At 38.2% G+C, this 18,308-nt stretch overlaps 1 protein-coding gene across 7 annotated transcripts in view; it reads right to left on the reverse strand.

Annotated features, from left to right (window-relative positions):
- Nucleotides 1–18,308, reverse strand: part of TBC1D5 (TBC1 domain family member 5) — a 565,131-nt gene that overhangs the window by 255,180 nt on the left and 291,643 nt on the right. For all 7 annotated transcript variants that reach the window (XM_065943328.1, XM_065943324.1, XM_065943321.1 and 4 more), the window contains 2 exons: nt 1,626–1,734; nt 76–165 (listed from right to left, as the gene is read on the reverse strand). In XM_065943328.1, the coding sequence (XP_065799400.1) occupies nt 76–165; nt 1,626–1,734 (199 nt within the window). The remainder of the gene's footprint in view (nt 1–75; nt 166–1,625; nt 1,735–18,308) is intronic.

Genomic DNA, 18,308 nt, shown 5'->3' on the forward strand with positions numbered 1-18,308 from the left:
ACACACATGCAAAGGTCAGAGGCTACTGCTCTTCAAGGCCTAATTAAGAAAACAATTACTTAAAGTACAACTTACTATTTCTTTAATGCTGCTATACCATGCTCTTAGTTCTTTAATTTTACTTATCCACTGACTTTTATCTTGAGGAAGAACACAAAGAAAAAGCTGTGAAAAAAAAAAAGGAGAACTTTTATAAAAATCCTAAGAATATGCGAAACTATGTTAAGGGCATCACTTGAAAACTGAAGAAAATACATTCACGGTATTTCACACTCATATCACCATTCCAACTCACAATTATATGTGGGGATATTTAAGACATATGTCAATTTGGACAATTTCAAAAGTGAACAAAGGTCAGAAAACAAGATCCCAAAAGATACACCACAAGATGGAATCCATCTCCCCTCCAGATTTACAGTAAAAGTGAACAAGAAAAATTAATTAAGGTTCAAGTACACTCTGTTCTACTTTCTTATATTAAGGGGGGTGATGGAGTGCGTTAACAAGCCCAAGGTCCACATTGCAGTGTCAAGGCTTCCAAGATCTGTCTTCAAACAAGCAGGTAGTGGACAGAGAGGAACAATTGGAGGACAAGCCTGAGCAGGGAAGTCATTCCTTTTATAGCAGAAAATGCAGTTTACAACTAGCAATCAGTTTACAAAATTAACAAGCATTCTCAAAAAGACAAATTTGATTTCATTTAGTTTAAAAAAACATTAAAATAAATCTGGGTTTGAGTTTATTTTTAGCAAAGGAAGGAGACTCAAAAAGTTAAACAACATGGAGTGAGAGGTGGGGGCCCCAAAGCCCCCTGTACAAACATGCGAGCAGCGCAACCCTGCCTTCGCTGCCAGCACCGAGCAGAAGAAAAATGTACTTTAATTATTAAACCTAAATTATTAAATTTCAAACTGTCTAATACATTATGTGTTCCTTACTGTCTTCACTTGCAGGCTCCGTCTGCTCAATTTATGCAGATGAACCCTAAACAACTTTCAAGAGAAGTCATTTAAAAAGTGAGTCTCAATCTAAACTGACTCATTTTGAGAGAACAAAAAGGGACAGATTTCCAAGCCGTGAAAGAGACACTGCAGATCATCATTACCCAGGGGGTGACCAATGGCCTTCCTCTGGAAGGACACTGACCTAATTTCTCTCCACTTCTCCTTCTCGCTGACCTCCACTGTGTTTCCAGTACAGAAAATATGAAAATATCTTTCCCATCTGCTATTTGTGAAGAAATAAAGGCAGGTGACCATGACAGCACTTGATGTAACAGGGATCTGAAAACATTCACCCACCACCCCCTGCCCAGCGCCAAGGATTTCTGCAAGTGCCTCTGGGGACCCAAAAGGCTTTGCTTGAGTTCCGCACCATCAAATGGGATGAAAAGACCGGTATTTCAAATGATTCCTGCACCATCGCCAGCTATCCAGGACTAAGGCGCTTGCTTCAACCTTATTAGCAAATGTCCTATGAAAGATAAACCTAGATAGCCAAAACCTTGTGAGTGAAGTCTTTTGGAAAATTCAGTGATCCCCCGCATGGCTGATCTTCCAGGGCATCAGGTAATGTGTTGATAGACTGCAACCACAAACTGTAAATAAATATTTTCTTCTTACCTTCCAGCAAATGCTGCGGAACCTGCTGCTTCTCAGCTGCCCATTAATCCCCTTCTGCCTTATTGTTGCCAAGTAATTGTTGTTTACAAATAGTTCTTCCCATTCTTTCCTAGATGCAAGAAACCAAAGCATGGGGATCCTTTTGTTAAAATTCTTCTGCTTGGAGAGGAGTGCTACAAGAATTCAATTTAAAATAAGTCTCAAAGATGCAACTTTTAAAATATATGTATTTAGTTGTCTGTTTCTGAATGCAAGGCTGTCTTTTTGGACAGAGTTCTCCTGTAGATTTAATGAATATGTAGATCGCTATAATTATGCCAGCTACTGAAATTCATAATGTCTATGGAGGCTATTCCACTGCCTCTTAAATGTTGGTAGTGCATTTCAGTGAATCAACAAGAAAAAAATGAATATTAATACAAGTATATGACTGCTCTAGATACTAACAAAGATATACCTGCTCCAAAAATACACAACCAAAATTTGGGTCATTGATTGATCATATTGGCTTCTCACCTGAAAGATCTCATGAAATCAACTCACTTCTCTTTCATGTAAGGCTGGGCAGTTAAACAGAATAGAAGACTATTTCCTTTAATTTTTAGTACTATTTACTATTGAAATCTTTGCAACTTCTTTCTACACGAACAGTTTTAAAATTTTAACAGGTGCAGGCAAATGTGAAAAAAAAATCAAAAAAATTAAAAAGCCTCACTGTAAAAACTGTGAAAGGCAAGCTTGAGTACCTTGCGTACCTATGGCTGAGGAGATAAACAACTGAAATATGCCTCCCAGGCATGCAGACACCAGGGGCCCAACACCTGTGCCTCATTAATATACAAGTAAATCTGCTCCACTGGGAAACAATTGGAAATTAATTGTCCCAAACCAGTTACTGAGTTTGAATAAAGGAAGCAGACCTACATTCTCTGCATCTTGTACCAAACTAAACCTCAAGAATCATTTGTCAACAGTTGAGGCTACTGCGTGCGGCTTTATGAAATTTCCCTCAGATTCCATAGTGCCACGATAAACTGATAATGTAAAATTGATTATCCAAGCTGCAAGCCTGGCACTCTCTTTAGAAAGACGAACTCAAAAGGAAGCCGTGAAACCTCTCAATCATCCTCTGTGTCCCGAGTGTGGTTGTCCCTGGCCAAGCCCCACTCGTGTTCGGAAAGAAAAGCCGCATACGAGGCAACCTCAGATCCAGCATCCCAACTAGCGGCACGCCGAGCGCGCTGAGCCCTGACGGCAGAGCAAGCTGCGTCTCCCACACCCAGCCTTCCAGGAGAGCGGCCAAGGCAATGGTCCCCTAATGCCCTGAGCAGAGAACTCCAGCCTCACCCCAGAGCCGTGCACTGGGGGAAATAAATTCCTACCACCACTCCATGGAAAGGTCTTATTTCCACCACCCTAGTCAAAGAAGAGAATAAATTTCATTTAGAGTTTTACTTTCTTCTGTATCATTAGTGAAACAGAAAATTTTTCATGATTTGGCACCATTTTATTTATTCTTTTTTAAAATGTCCTTTCTTGTCCTTTGCCCATGTTAAGCAGCATAGGCTAGTGGCCAAGAGGACAGACATCAGAGCCATGTTTCTGTGATGAAAAGAAAGTCATCCATTCAGAAACTACATAATTTACTAGGTGTGCAAGCATGCTCAAATTCACTTAACCTGTGACTCTGTTGCCTCATCTATAAAATGGAGTAATAATAATAGCAGCTACCTCAAATAATTACTATGAGAATTAAAATACATAAGAAATCCTTAGAAGGGCACCCAGCATATCATAACATATAAAAATTTAATATTGTTTTTAATAATTATAACACTGCTTTTACTTGGACTTATTGGTCCAAGAGAGAAGTGTTTCATACATTAAAGACACTGCTCTCTGCCATGTGTGTGTATTTTTAACCTAATTATTTTGATTTTCAAACCACTGAAACTTTTCATATATAATTTAAACCTAACATTTATTTCCTCTTGATTCTCTTTACATTGTTTTCATGCTTAAGTTAATTCTTAGCCACTTCAAGTTCAAGGAAATCAATTCTTGGGGTTTTTTGAAAATTACTTTAGTTCATCTGTATTATCTATGATATTTTAAATATACTATCCATTTCCCATTCAGTTCAGTTCAGTTCAGTCTCTCAGTCGTGTCCAACTCTTTGCGACCCCATGGACTGCAGCACGCCAGGCCTCCCTGTCCATCACCAACTCCCAAAGTCCACCCAAACCCATGTCCATCGAGTTGGTGATACCATCCAACCATCTCATCCTCTGTTGTCCCCTTCTCTTCCTGCTCCCAGTCCCTCCCAGCATCAGAGTCTTTTCCAATGAGTCAACTCTTCGCGTGAGGTTGCCAAAATACTGGAGTTTCAGCTTCAGCATCAGTCCTTCCAATGAACACCCAGGACTGATCTCCTTTAGGATGGACTGGTTGGACTCCTTGCAGTCCAAGGGACTCTCAAGAGTCTTCTCCAACACCACAGTTCAAAAGCATCAGTTCTTCAGTGCTCAGCTTTCTTCACAGCCCAACTCTCACATCCATACATGACCACTGGAAAAACCATAGCCTTGACCAGAAGGACCTTTGTTGGCAAAGTAATGTCCCTGCTTTTTAATATGCTGTCTAGGTTGGTCATAATCACCCACATCTCATTGTTCAAATTTTGCTTTTAGTTTTAGTCAAAAATGGGGGAAAAAATGAACAAATAACAATACAGGTGTACATCTCAGAAAATATGCTTCTGTTTAAATAGCTCATAGTCTATGAAGAGAAAACACAGATTTCAAATGGAATAATTTGTCTGAGACCATGCAGTTCCATGGCCTGAAAGCAACAGTACTTTCTGGATCAGAGAGGGAACATGTGAGGCAATGACTCCCCCAGACTCTTCCAGAAGCAGCTCCTATTCACAGGTACCAACACACTGTGAAAGTAGATACAGCTGGCTAGATCCACTGCCATCTTGTCAGGTTCCGTGGCCTTTTAAGGTCAAGTTACACAGCACTTATGTAATGAAGGATAATTATTTGTTAGCTCAAATAAGACCCCGTGCCTTGATTACAGTGTTGGTAAAGAAAAAAAGGAGACTGAGGCATGTGAAATGGAAACATTCTCTCTAAAATTCACAATTATTTAAATTTATTCAGAGGTACTTATAGTTCTAATTAAGACACAAATCTCAAACTGATGGAGCGCTCTGACAACAGAGGCACATAAAGGCCACAAAATAATCTATTAATTGTCTTTCTCTTCTAGGGGATGGTATTTCGTTAATAAACTGTGATACACAGTAAACATAATACACATTTATTCAGTGCCTACTCTGTACTTAGCACTTAGAGATATTTTTAAAAGCATTCAGTTAAGGGAGCAGACGGATGTGTAAACCAATAATCATGTGATTAAGACAGAGCACTCTGGCAGTTCAGAGAAGGGAGAAATAATTTTATATCGAAAAATTAAAACTCAGTGTAAAACATGGTAAGTAGTAACCCCACAGGCACTGAAATGCCACCCTAAAAACTGGGTTGCCAGAGGTTGAACAGTGTATAGAGGACACGTTGAGTCCTTTAAGGGGAGCTGGACCAAAAGAAAAGTTCTTTCCGATCACAAATACGAATGGTGGCCAACAGTCCTGAGCCTGGGAAAAGAATATTAAGTGCTGAGGAGTCAGCAGTGGGATTTTTCCATTTAATTAACAAGAGTAAAGAAGAGATAGTTGTTAACTTTGTCTTACATAAAACTATATAGTCTGTTGCAGCAAAAATCAAGCAATGATGCTCTCAAAATGCTAAAAAAAAAAAAAATCCATTCATGTTATGATATGTGATATTTTGAGTAAATCATTTTTAACCTCTCCAACAACCCTCCTGAGTATTTTTAACCTCTCTTTATGAATGACAAAACTGAGTCCCAGAGAAAGTAAGTTGTCATGAGAGAGAAAGAATGAGAATGTGGGAAAGGTCTTCCTGAATGACGGGGGTGACAACAGCAAAGGGAAGCATGGCTCTCCACACATCAAAGGACAAAAATGGCCCCTAAGAGGGCAGGACAGGGATGTGTCTTGTATTTCCTTCCTTACAGTTTCAGGTTTTGAACATGAGGTCCAAAAGTATAGAGATATGTTTTCAACAGTTGGACTGAGAAGGTACGTCAACAGATGCTGTGAGTGGTTAAGAACACAGGGGACAATCAGGTGCCTAACTGCCTCAAATGGAACAGATTAGAGACCAGGCCCTTGAAACCTCTCATAAACATGGCCTGGGGCCACCTCATGGCGATGCCTCTGCAGTGCAGGCACCGGGTCCCTGAAAACATCTTCAGTAAGGAGCTCAGGCTCTCAGGAGTCTTCTCCAGCACCATAGTTTGAAAGCATCAATTCTTCAGTGCTCAGCCTTCTTTATGGTCCAACTCTCACATCCATACATGACTACTGAAAAAGCCATAGCTTTGACTAGACGGACCTGTGTCAGCCAAGTAATGTCTCTGCTTTTTAATATGCTGTCTAGGTTTGTCATAGCTTTCCTTCCAAGAAGCAGGCGTCTTTTAATTTCATTGCTGCAGTGAACGTCCACAGTGATTTTGGAGCCCAAGAAAATAAGATCTCTTAATATGCTTCCCAAGATATGCACATACAATGAGTATGAAACTGGTTAGCACCTTCTACATTTAACTGTTTAAATACTTCTGTAACCTGAAGCATGCATAAATGACATGGCAATTTTGAAATAAAAAAATTTCTGAATTGCTCTCCCAAATGAAGATACACAGGAAAAAAACCTCTATTGTATATTTCACTTAATGGTTTTACCCCATTGTTTGGTTTTCGTTAGACAAGGAACAATGTCTCTGTGGAGCTAACACAAGAAACCCCGACATCTACAGTAAGTGAGGAGAGGTCCTAGATGACCCACAGGCTCGTACTGAGGGCCTCTGATCACTTGGTTAAGAGGCACGGCTTTGGCTCCTACAGATAATGAAGCTGCTGAGTGGAACAGAGAAAGGCTGTCACCACAGGGAAGGCTGAGACATCATCACAGAGAAGGGGGGTTGTGATAAGGGGGAGGGTGGTACAGGGGCTCTCAGCGATGGCCAGTCAACCATGGTCATCTTGTCTCTGAGGTCTGACCAAGTAACGGCAGGACTAAAGGCCAGGCAAAGGAAAGGTGATCTTTAAACTGGACAAGATCCGAGTTAGATGGGCAGAATATATGAATGTGCGGAACCACAGGTAAGAAAACTGCACCTGATGTGAAATGGTTTCTATAATTTTACTATCCTAAAGTGCATGCCAATATGTGGAAAGACTGCCATATTAATTATGGTCATATTTGCTTTATCAAATGCAAAGGGAAGAAGGACACAGTCAAATTTTCAATCTGCATAGAAATATGTTAGGGAAAGATTTCTCTTAATTAAAGGACTGTACCATGACTCCAATATCCACATATAAAAGCATGTGTCTTTGTAACATTTTAAAGCTATGGCTTTTAAAATACTATTGAAATAGAACAAGGAACATCTAACTTAAAAATCAAAGGAAATGGGAGAAGCGTAAATTAGGAATGTCAGCATCAGACTATAAGTGTGGCCCCAGATCTGGGTAAGCTACGTTAGGACTGCAGGTGTCGAGATCAACCAGATAAACACTGATGTTATCTATAATTACCTCATTTTTAGCTTAAATCACAGGTAATGAGGGAACTCAGAGACTCTAAAAGGCAATTAGAAATTGTACTGGCTTTTTTGCTTCCTATATCAGGAATTTTTAAAAACTTACTTTTATTTAAAGCTTTTTTTCCCCTTCATAATGAAACATCAGGGCATATTACTTATACATATATAAATACATATAAAAACAACTCACAATTACTCACAAGCCTAAAATGGATTTCTTCATATTTCTAGGTGAAAAATGTTCTCATGTGATGAGGCTCCATTGAAACAAAAGTAGCAGACAGTTCAGGGTAAGGCAGTCCATTAAAATCAATTTACAATCATGCTTTGATTCGATTTTGGATTTAACTGTGAATCAAGAAAGTTTGAGCCTCCAACTCAATATCCACATGGTAGATAATGAAGAACTGAGTTAGCAACAGTTTTGGACTGTCAGATATAATACTCTACTAAGCAGGTGAAATATAGCTAGTGCAACTGAACAATGATATACCTTATTTTAATTAATTTAAACCTAAACTTAAAGAGCCCCACACAACTAGTGGTTCCTGTATTAGACAGTGAAAAGCAAAGTGCTTTAGGATGATAATCATACATACGCTTCATTTTGTAAAGTAACAACTATAAAGGTTCAAGGGATATAAAGATAAATATGCATATGATACACACTTATATAGTGTTGTTGGGGAAAGAAGACAGAAATACCTTAGAAGTCAGACAAGACAAATGGTTTCAAAAAATCAAGATGATTTTGTAAGAGAGGTAACACACAGTAAAAGTCACTCCAAGTAAAATCAGATCACACATGTAAAAGTTTGTTTTTTCCTTTTTGCCTCTCAGCTCACTGTCTCTCACTGCCTGTGCTTCTGTCTCCACACCACACTCTGCTCCTGCTTCCTCCCCCTTCACTCACGCAAACACGTGATGTGCCCCCCAACACACGGAAGAGGTAGAATGACAGTAAAGTTTATGATGACATCTATGGTCCATCTATAAGTTACTAAAAATTAGTGATACTGTAAAGAATCAGACCCAAGATTTGAACTATGAGCATAATATAACCATACTCAGCAAGAGACTGGCTCCAAGATCTAGGAAATGATCATTTAAAATGAAAATCAATAGGCCGTGTGATCAAATAAACTTTAGTTTAAGGTTAATGTGTGCTTTGTGATTTGTTAGACGAACATACCTGGGAAAACAACTCTACATGGGCCCCTGGTAAAGGAAATAACCCCACTCAAGGGTGAAGAAAACTAGAAAACATGACTTACCTATAGATAAAAAGAAAAAAAAAAGAAACAAATCATGTCTGCATACCTAATTTACCCAACATGATGAAAGGCCAAGGTATGCCATGTAAGTGATTTTTCTTTTCTCAACTCAAAAATGTTGAGAGCATCAAAACATTTCAAAAACTTAAAGAAATGCTTGTCCAGATGTTATATACATTTGGATAATGGATGGCCATTTGCTTCTACATTAACTAACTCGACAGTGCTTGACTTTTGGAGTTTTCCATTCCATTTTTAGTGGCATTTCTCTCATAGCCACGATTGTCAGGGGATCAGCTACTGATTTGTAAAATGATGTTAGCCTTTAGAAATCCTAAATTTGCACCCCTCTGTCACTTGCTCAGTTTGTCTTTTCTAAAACAAAGACAACAAACTAGACTTTGAACTGTCATACACTCTAGCCTATTTCAACAACATAAACTGTACTAGCCTTTTTTAATTAAAAAAAAAGAGAAATTAGGTAAATGGAAGCAGATTAAGAACAGGAAGGACTTCCCTGTGACTAACTCTACCTAAGTGAAAAAACTCCTTTCTATTCCATCGTTTTCTTCCCGTTCCTAAGTTTCTGATTACAACTTCCTTGGGTGAAGCTATTAGAAATCTGACCTCTAAATAAATGACAAGTTGCTGCATTTCCAAAGAAGAAAGATGATCGCTGTTTTTAACACTGGACATCGGGAAGACACTGAAGTGAAGGAATCAGGCTGTGAGACCCGGTTCCAGTCTGCACGCTGCTCCCCATCAGTGGAAGATGAGTGACTTTCTCATGGCCTTCCGCCCAGAGTAAACTATGCTTCAGAAAAAGTCCTGTGTTGATGTGCACATGTATTTGCCACTGCTGAAGTTTTATGTTATTTGAAAGTTCATATACTTCAAAAGAACCCAAATCTAGTCTTCACTTCACAAAAGACCTTTTGTTACTTTGCTAATTGCTATTCTGTTAATATATATACTCGCTAACTCAAGCATTTCCAAATGAATGCCACAAATAAATTAATTATATGACCACATAATGAACGAGTGGGATATTTTCATACAGTTGTTGTGAAATGCTACTGTAAGACCGAAAATCAGCATCAGAAGAAAATTTTCATTTGTTTTCTACAGAACTTTAAAAAATATCACAATTAGGAATGGTACCTAGCGATACAGAGGCAGGTAAATGCGTTGCTTCCCTAGGAAGAAAGCTCCACCAGAAGCTTAGGGTGAAACACGGATTGGGAGCGGAGTTCAAAATGCCACACAGGCCCCTCTGGCTTTATTTATCCTGCTCCACCCACCCTCTCCCAAATCCCTCAGGTAAAAAGAAAATCGGTCCCTGCTCAACTTACAAACAGAATACAAAGGAGAGACGCAGGCTCTGGGGTGGACCTGCCATGAGGTGACAGCGGGTGAGCATACAAACTGAAGGAGTTCCTCTGGAGACTATACATGTATTCCTGTAGCTGAGTGAAATCCAAACTGCAGAGCGCTGGGTCTGGCTCCCTGACAGTGGGCTCTGCCACTCGAGGGAGCCCCAAGACCCAGAGGCAGGTTAGGGACTCGAGGGAGAGTGCAGAGGTGGTGTCCAACCACCCTGTGGTGTTTCCCATGGGCTCAGAGACTTGGGCGTGTCATCCAAATTACTTTCCGAACATTCAACAAGGAAGTGGAAACACAGGCTCTGAAACTCCTTGAGAATACATCAACCAGACTAAACCACTTCTACATCTATCTCAGAAGAGGGCCTCTATCATCACAGAATGAGAACAAGGCCTGTGTGTTGGGATGAAACTAGGACATCTTTCACATTTCAAATGGCCAGTTTCTAGTCCACAGTAGGTTTACTGACTTCTCCTTTACTTCTAGGCACATAATATTTATTCTCAATTATATCAGTATCAACTATTTCATATAACTTTGTGCAAGAGTCACATTTTCAACTCCCAGTTAAAACTTCTGATCATTGATTTAGATATGTCAAACATCTGGGATACACTGAAATCTAAAACTTCAGTACTGTCAAAATAACAGTTCCTGCAAAGTAAAAATATCACTGCAATGAAACAGTTCTATGTAAATGCCCACGCTGTAAAAGACTGTCACTGACAAATATAAGGTCAATCGAATCTACCCATTCTGAGTGCCCCAAACCCCTAAAGAATGTATTGCTAGAACAGAAAATAAAGACTGTCTTTGGTCATATTGTTCACCTCATGGAAAACTCCCGTTCCTCTATTATGTCTAGCAAACACACCTTCCTCCTAACCACCCGACACTCACCAGTAACTAGCCACCCGGCATTCCCCCAGTTCTTGGTAAAACGCCTGCCCTTGTTATACCAGTCTTCATCTACGCTAGCTCTTGCAAGCCTGCCTCCTGGCCTAGATGGTGACCGCACCACAGCAGGCTCTGTGTCCCTCTCTGGGTCTAGCTCACTGGCAGGCCTCTAATGGCTGGAGAATAACGAACTGCAGAATGACTGAAGATATTTAGCTCTCACACTGAACAACAACAAACTTACACACACACACACACATCAGGAAAGCACTTGTGAAGACTCTGGAGTAATAATAAAAATAGGATTATTAATCACTGCCAATTTCCCTCAAAAGGCAAGGTAATCTGATACATAAAAGAGAGAAATGTTAAATATTAATTTTTATTAAAATATTCTATGTAAATTTCATCTTTAAACTATATCTTTGAGACTTAGAAACTGTCCATCAAATCAAACATCAGAAATTAAGCAGTATAATGAACTAATCACATATCAATAAGGATATAAGAAAGCTATTTGTAGAATGCTTAAAAATATTTGTAACTTTTCACTTTTAAACCCTAATTCTATGCATTATTTTCTCAAGTTATGAGTTCAGTAACACAGTTCAATATTATCGATCAAATATTTTATTGAATCACCCCATCCCCAAAAAGTGCAGTGTGCTAATACACATTACAGATGGTGGTAGTGGGGCTGACGGGGCATTTCCACTAGGAACCCAGGAGAAAACTGAAGTGCTTCCAGGGGACAGGACTCACAGTGAGGCTGACTCAGAGCAGCTTACTCCCATATTTCAAATGTATGCCTGTCTTTTCAAAGATAAACATTTACACTGCCTTGGATGATTGGAGCCTGAAGCTGACTTTGTAAATAAACAAATATGAAAAAAAAAAAAAAATTCCCCAAAGCCTGGCTACAGACAATAAAAAGGGCTTGAAGGGGCTTCTGAATGAAAGGAACTCAAACTGTTAACATGTATGATCAAGTCACTTTGGGTTATGTTAATCTGAAGTTATAAATGCAAACAAACCAGTTAGTAATTTAAGTGAAAGGTTACCTATTTTCAGAGCCTCAGGTGATCAACGATTAGTTCAGACAGATCATATGTTAGAGAGAAATGGCGCTACTGACCAGTTCCACAGCCATAAAAAATAATAAAGCTGCTTGAAGAGGGTATACTCATCATTAAAATGTGATTTTTTTTCTTCTTCTCTCAAATGTGGCTCCATTATGGAGATAAGAATTAAAGGTAATATTCTGATTTTGGTTTCCAGAAAATAAAATGATTAATTTTGTACTCTCTGAAATTATCAGTTAACTGTGTTACAGTGCTACTTGAGCACATATGAAAAAGAAGAATTGAGAACATTTGATAATGTTAGGCTAAATATAAGTATTGGTTTTCTAAATATTCTTCCTCTATAATCTATAGATAACTATAGATATCTATAAATGTGACCTTTTACAGATAACTACAGATATTATCCTTAAATACTCATTTATTGCCACTATAGAACTATATGGGGCTTCCCTTGTGGCCCAGCTGGTGAAGAATCCACATGCAATGCAGGATACCTGGGTTTGATCCCTGGGTTGGGAAGATCTCCTGGAGAAGGAAAAGGCTCCCCACTCCAGTACTCTGGCCTGGAGAATTCCATGAACTGTGTAGTCCATGGGGCCACAAAGAGTTGGGACACGACTGAGTGACTTTCACTTTATAGAACTATATAGAATTTTATATATAATATATATTTTTTCATTATATAGAACTATACAAAATTTAAAAAATACTTTTCTGAAATGAAGGCCAACTTTGTTAGGTGAAAAACTTGGTTAAAACTGAAAGGAAATTTTAGAAAAGGGAGACGAAAGAAAGAAACTGCCACGGTCACTCACTGTGTGTCAAGCGATGGGTCCAGCCGCACACGGCTCCATGACAGAGGCGGTGCTAACACTCAGCTTCACAGATGAAGCACCAGGAAGCAGGGAGCTTGACGGCCTTGCTCAAGCCCATACAGTGAGGAGGTGCTGGAGCTGAGAGGCAAACTTCAGTCTGTCTTATTTCTACCTGTGTGCTTTTTCCAACTTGTTTCCCTAAATTATGCATTTATTCATAAGAACTTCAAGAGTCAGTGTCATATGATTATACAGATTCTCAACAAAAGACAGGAATAACGTCAAAGTGAGGAAAGCAGTGTTCCAAGAATCAGGAAAGAAACCCTCAGTCCAGACCCTCTTCTCTTATCTATTTATTAGCCTACGTCCTGGAAAAATAAATAAAATGGTAAGGCCTTAGGAACGTAAGATGAGTGAGTGAAGGAGGGGGACAGGAGTTCAGTTTGGTCTCCTCTTAGTATAATGTTATGGACTGAATGTGGCCCCCGCAAGTTCATACTTTGAGTTCTGATGCCAATTGTGATGGTGTTCGGGGCCGGTGTCTTTGGGAGGCGACTGTCCTCAGGGCTGGGCCCTGATGAGTGGGATTACTGCCCTTCACAAAAGAGGCTCTCAGAGAACTTTCCTGCCCCTACAGCCATGCAAGAACACAGTGAAAGATTTCATCTATGAACCCGAAGTAGTCTCCATCAAACAGCACATCTACCAGCATCTTAATCTTGAACTTTGCAGCCTCTAAACTGTGAGAAATAAATTTATATTGTTTATAAGCTACCCAGCCTCTGGTATTTTGTTGTAACAGCCCAAATTAATACAGTGCAACTTTCACAATTATGTTTCTGTAAAAACAATATGTTTCTGAAATTCCATACTCCTAAAAATAACGGATTAACGAATTTATATCATTCCAAGAGTATAACCATAACCCACACTTCTAATTTTAAATCCAAAGCATGCTTTTGCCCTATTATTTCTAACATTTTGAGTCACTGCTTCACTTCCATTTCAAGAGACATATGACCCTCTTACATACAAATGGGGGAGAGATACTAAACCAAAAATAAATGTAAATGACGTAAGGATACTTCCCACATCCTTTCAAATTATTAATCACATGTAAATAGGACACATAAATGTCTTTGCAATAAAACCTTAAGTTTAATTTTTAAAATTTCCTCAATGACTAAAGAAAGTTCAAATTAATGTTTTCTTTACTTATTCAGAAAAAGACAACTTTTAAATTCAAAACGTTGAATCAACTATATTTTTTAAAAAAACTCTTAACCAACTTACACCAATTAAAAAAAAATATTAACCCACTTAAACTTTAACTTTGACTCTAGGAGCTATAAAAAATACCATATTGAGAAAAGGAGGCAACTTTGGCAGCTCTAGTCAGTATCAAGAAATAATACGCCAGTACTTCAGCCCCAAGTGGCTTTTCATTTTCCTTCCTTAAAAAGAAAATAAAATATATAAACAGGAAAATTTTCCCTTATTTACCAAAAGTCCTTTTGAAATATGAAACTTAATTTTTCTTTAGAGGGAAAAAACTACGGAAGTCAAAAAGTCTGAATATTTCTTAATTAAGAAAACAAATCATGTGTAGTCTGTAAGTATTCAAAGACTATAAATTTTTCAAGGCTCAAGTCAATGCATTATGCCAGCTGTAGGATCTGCTAGTTCAAATGACACACATAAGTATTTTGCAGTCCCTTTCTGCATCCAACTACCTGCTTTTTAATTAAACATCAGAGCTTCTGACTAAGTTATTACAATTTTTATTGATTGCCTATAACTGAATAATCACTGGTCATTATTATTTTGAACTGTGTCTTTTGGAGTCAACATTCTATTTAAGTATTATTTGAAAAGTATCCAATTGTCAAAATCCAGAAGATGATACATTTTTTCTAATGGTGCAGCTTGGGAAAATACACTCAGAAATAGTACCATGTGAAATTAAATTGTAAAAATAGTTAGGGTCAGCTAGATGATCTACCACTGACTACAAAGAATTTAAAAAAATCAGAGTTAAATAGACAAATTTATTTTAAAATAATCTATAATTATTTATATTCCATCTTATGCCATTTATACAATGCCAAGATGTTATCTGAAATCTAAGCAATATTTTGAGTTTCTCAGGGAAACTCACATGAATTTTTACATGAATTTGTGGCTACATAAACACAACCTAAATCTTATAAAAAATGAGGCAAAAATGAAGTTACTTTTATACTGGTAATTATAATACTATACTTTAAAGAGCATTACATTGATTCAAAAACCATATACACTTTCAATGTACTTTTACAGAATACCATAATTTGATCAATAAAGATATTTAGAAACATAGAGTAAAAAAGGGAAAACTTAAAAATGTTCACCTTCAATTTATTTCATAGGTCACTGTTATACCATCTAATAAGATAATTAAAAACATGCAAGCAGCTGGTACTACAGCTAAACAGATTAATGTAATAGTCTGTAGTCATATGCGCTGGCAAGGGGCTCGCCTCTTTGGAGAGGAGAAGGTCAGCTGCCCTTGGGAAGGGGAAGGGGAAGGGGGTGCGGGAGGACACCCCCGCCATGTGGCCCCGGGCCGCAGCCACTGAGTCGAATGCAAACCACTTCTCTGCTTTCACACCGAGCAAGGGTCCCTCAGTTTTAATGGTGAAATAAGAAACAGAGAAAGCTTATTTAATCTAACAGAAGATGTTAACAGTGGTCTTTAAAAAGCACAGGATACACTCCTTAAAGCAGTAATATCTTCTCAATTTTTCTAATCTTTCCATTTTACCACATCATCTACAGACTATTTGGGATATAAACAAATGTTAACAGAAACTTCCAAAATGAAGATTTAGTCTATTACCCAATCATCATAAAATCACCCTACTGGCGCCTTAGGAGTTAAATGCAGCCGATGCTATCTTAATCAATGAGGCAAAACCACTAGAGACACAAATCCAAAGTGAAATCTCACCTCTGAAAACAAACCTGTGCGCATGAGGCGCATAGGGCTGTAGTTAGCGCCCACTGATTGCAAATTTCACATCTGTCAAAATTTCAAAAACCTAACCCAGAACTTAAATATTCATAATAAAACAGCTTCCTTTTATCTCCACTATGTGTACAAGCTTGTCACACAACGCCAACCGGGACTATGCGTCCGAGACTACCGAGCCTCGGGTTTAGCTTGCTCTCAGCCCCTTTCTGGGCTTCCCAGGTGGCACTAGTGGTAAAGAGCCCACCTCCCAACACTGGGCAGGAAAGAGGTACAGTTAGATCCCTGCGTTGTGAAGGTCCCCTGTAGGACAGCGTGGCAACCCACTCCAGTATTCTTGCCTGAGAAATTCCATGGACAGAGGAGCCTGGCAGGCTGCAGTCCATGGGGTTGCAAAGAGTCAGACATGACTAAAGCAACTTAGCATGCAGCACACAGTTACTTTCCTGTAGGACATAACTGTTTTTAAATCTTCCTTGTGGTGTCTCTATATATTTATAAGCACACTGTAAAAATCTTCTACAATTCCAGATGATTAATAATGATGACAATGATGAGGATGATGTGGACTGGAAGACAGAAGCACTTAATACTGATTCAGCGTTCGGCACATAAGAACAACCCATTAACTCCTTGTAACAAATGTATTTTATTATTCCCACATTCAAGGTGAGGAAACTGAGACTAAGGCTTGTCCAAAGCTTCCATGTGGAGTCAGGATATGAACCAACACACTATGTTGCCATAATATTAACAAACAGAAAACAAAACCACCACAACAAAATAAGAGGCTATGCCCTCTTACAACTGACAATCTAAGACCACAATGATATAAACAAATAACAGAGAGAATATAGACCTAGGTGACCAAGACTGAATTCAAAAGCTGGTACAACCCCATCATACGCCATAAAGGGGTACACACGTGGAGGCTTAAGTGAAGACTATGGCGCAGAGTTGCCAATTCACCTGAGGTAAGCAGAATAAATGGATAACAGTAATCCACAGCTGTGCATTCAGATTTTCCAAAGGCTTTATCTTATGTAATTCTATCTCAACCTTTAAAACAGTTGTGAGAAAGAAGCAGATCAGACATTATAACGTCCATTCTACAGGTAACAAATTAACGCCAACTGTCATCCCAGACACAAGCACATATAGCTTGAGTATCCTGGTACTAGGTTGACAGAATTATATGTGAAGAAAGGTCAGGATTTCTGAGATGGTCTAAATACAAAGGTAGATGTGTAGGACTAAAGGATATTTGAGGGTTGAAATATTCACATTTTTCTAATAACCTGTTTCTACTTGCTTCAAAGAGCTGATAGTAATGGAAAAATTATTTTCATTTTTGAACTTTACAGACAATTCTGTTGCCACTGTAGTGTAATTCTGCAACAATTCCAAGGTTTTATCAGTTAACCTGATATGAAAATGAGACCCTAGAGCTGTGCTTCTATGAATTCTGCCATTTAACCCAAGTGTCAAATTCACAAGTAAGCTCATTATATTGTAAGAGCTATTGCCTACTCAGTAGAAAAATATTCATTTCACACCTTAAATACTATAATACTATTTAATAACAGCACTGACCTGCCAACTATTAAAAGCTCATTTTATATACTGTACTACCTGAGCTTTTTATCTTGCCTTTTTAATTACAACAATAAATTAATATCCTAACATTACAACACTGACAGGCATTGATTAAAACTATATTAGTTAACAACATTAGTATTTATTGTGCAAAGTTGCATTAGGAGTTCATTTTCAAAGTACAATTATCATGCAATAATACTAAGATACTTTAATCTTCAAACTACTCAAGAACAAAATAAACTACAAGATAACACTGTGCCTTCATATTAATACATTTCTCTTGACTTTATGTCCATCAGTTACTATAATTAGCTGAACTACAAAAGCAGCTGTGAAATTCAACAATAAAATTGATATATACATATAGATTTCCCATCCTTTGAAATACATCTTTATTTTCCTTTTGTCTTGGGTTTTTTTAAACAGTATTTATATCTAAAATGATACTTCCACCATAGATTTCACATGTATTATCATCTTAGCATTCCTCAGTTACATGCCAAATGAGCATTTATTTAAATATCTTTTATAGGGAGTTCCCTGGTGGTCTAGTGGTTAGGATTCTGCCCTTTCAAATTGCTGGGGCCCAGGTTCAATCCCTGCTTGGGGAACTGAGGTCCCACAAGCCACACAGGGCAGCCAATAAATAAAGAAGTAAATATCTTTTAAATTCGTCTACTTTTTAGGTGTGATCAACATGTTTGGATAGAAGATTCTACCCATTATGTAATATGTCAATTCCAAGCTTTCTATTACACTTCAGCACTCAAAGAAGAGACTGGGTAACTCCAATATTTATAAGGTATTTTGTTAAAGGAGCCAAACAGGACATTAACAACAGCACTTAATGGAACCACGGATTACATTTTATACGCTCTGTACTAGCAGGAAACTTAAACAAAGGAAGCCTTTAGTACTGTAACAGA

The sequence above is a fragment of the Muntiacus reevesi genome, chromosome 8 (genome assembly GCF_963930625.1).
Source record: "Muntiacus reevesi chromosome 8, mMunRee1.1, whole genome shotgun sequence".
Classification (NCBI taxonomy): Eukaryota; Metazoa; Chordata; class Mammalia; order Artiodactyla; family Cervidae; genus Muntiacus; species Muntiacus reevesi.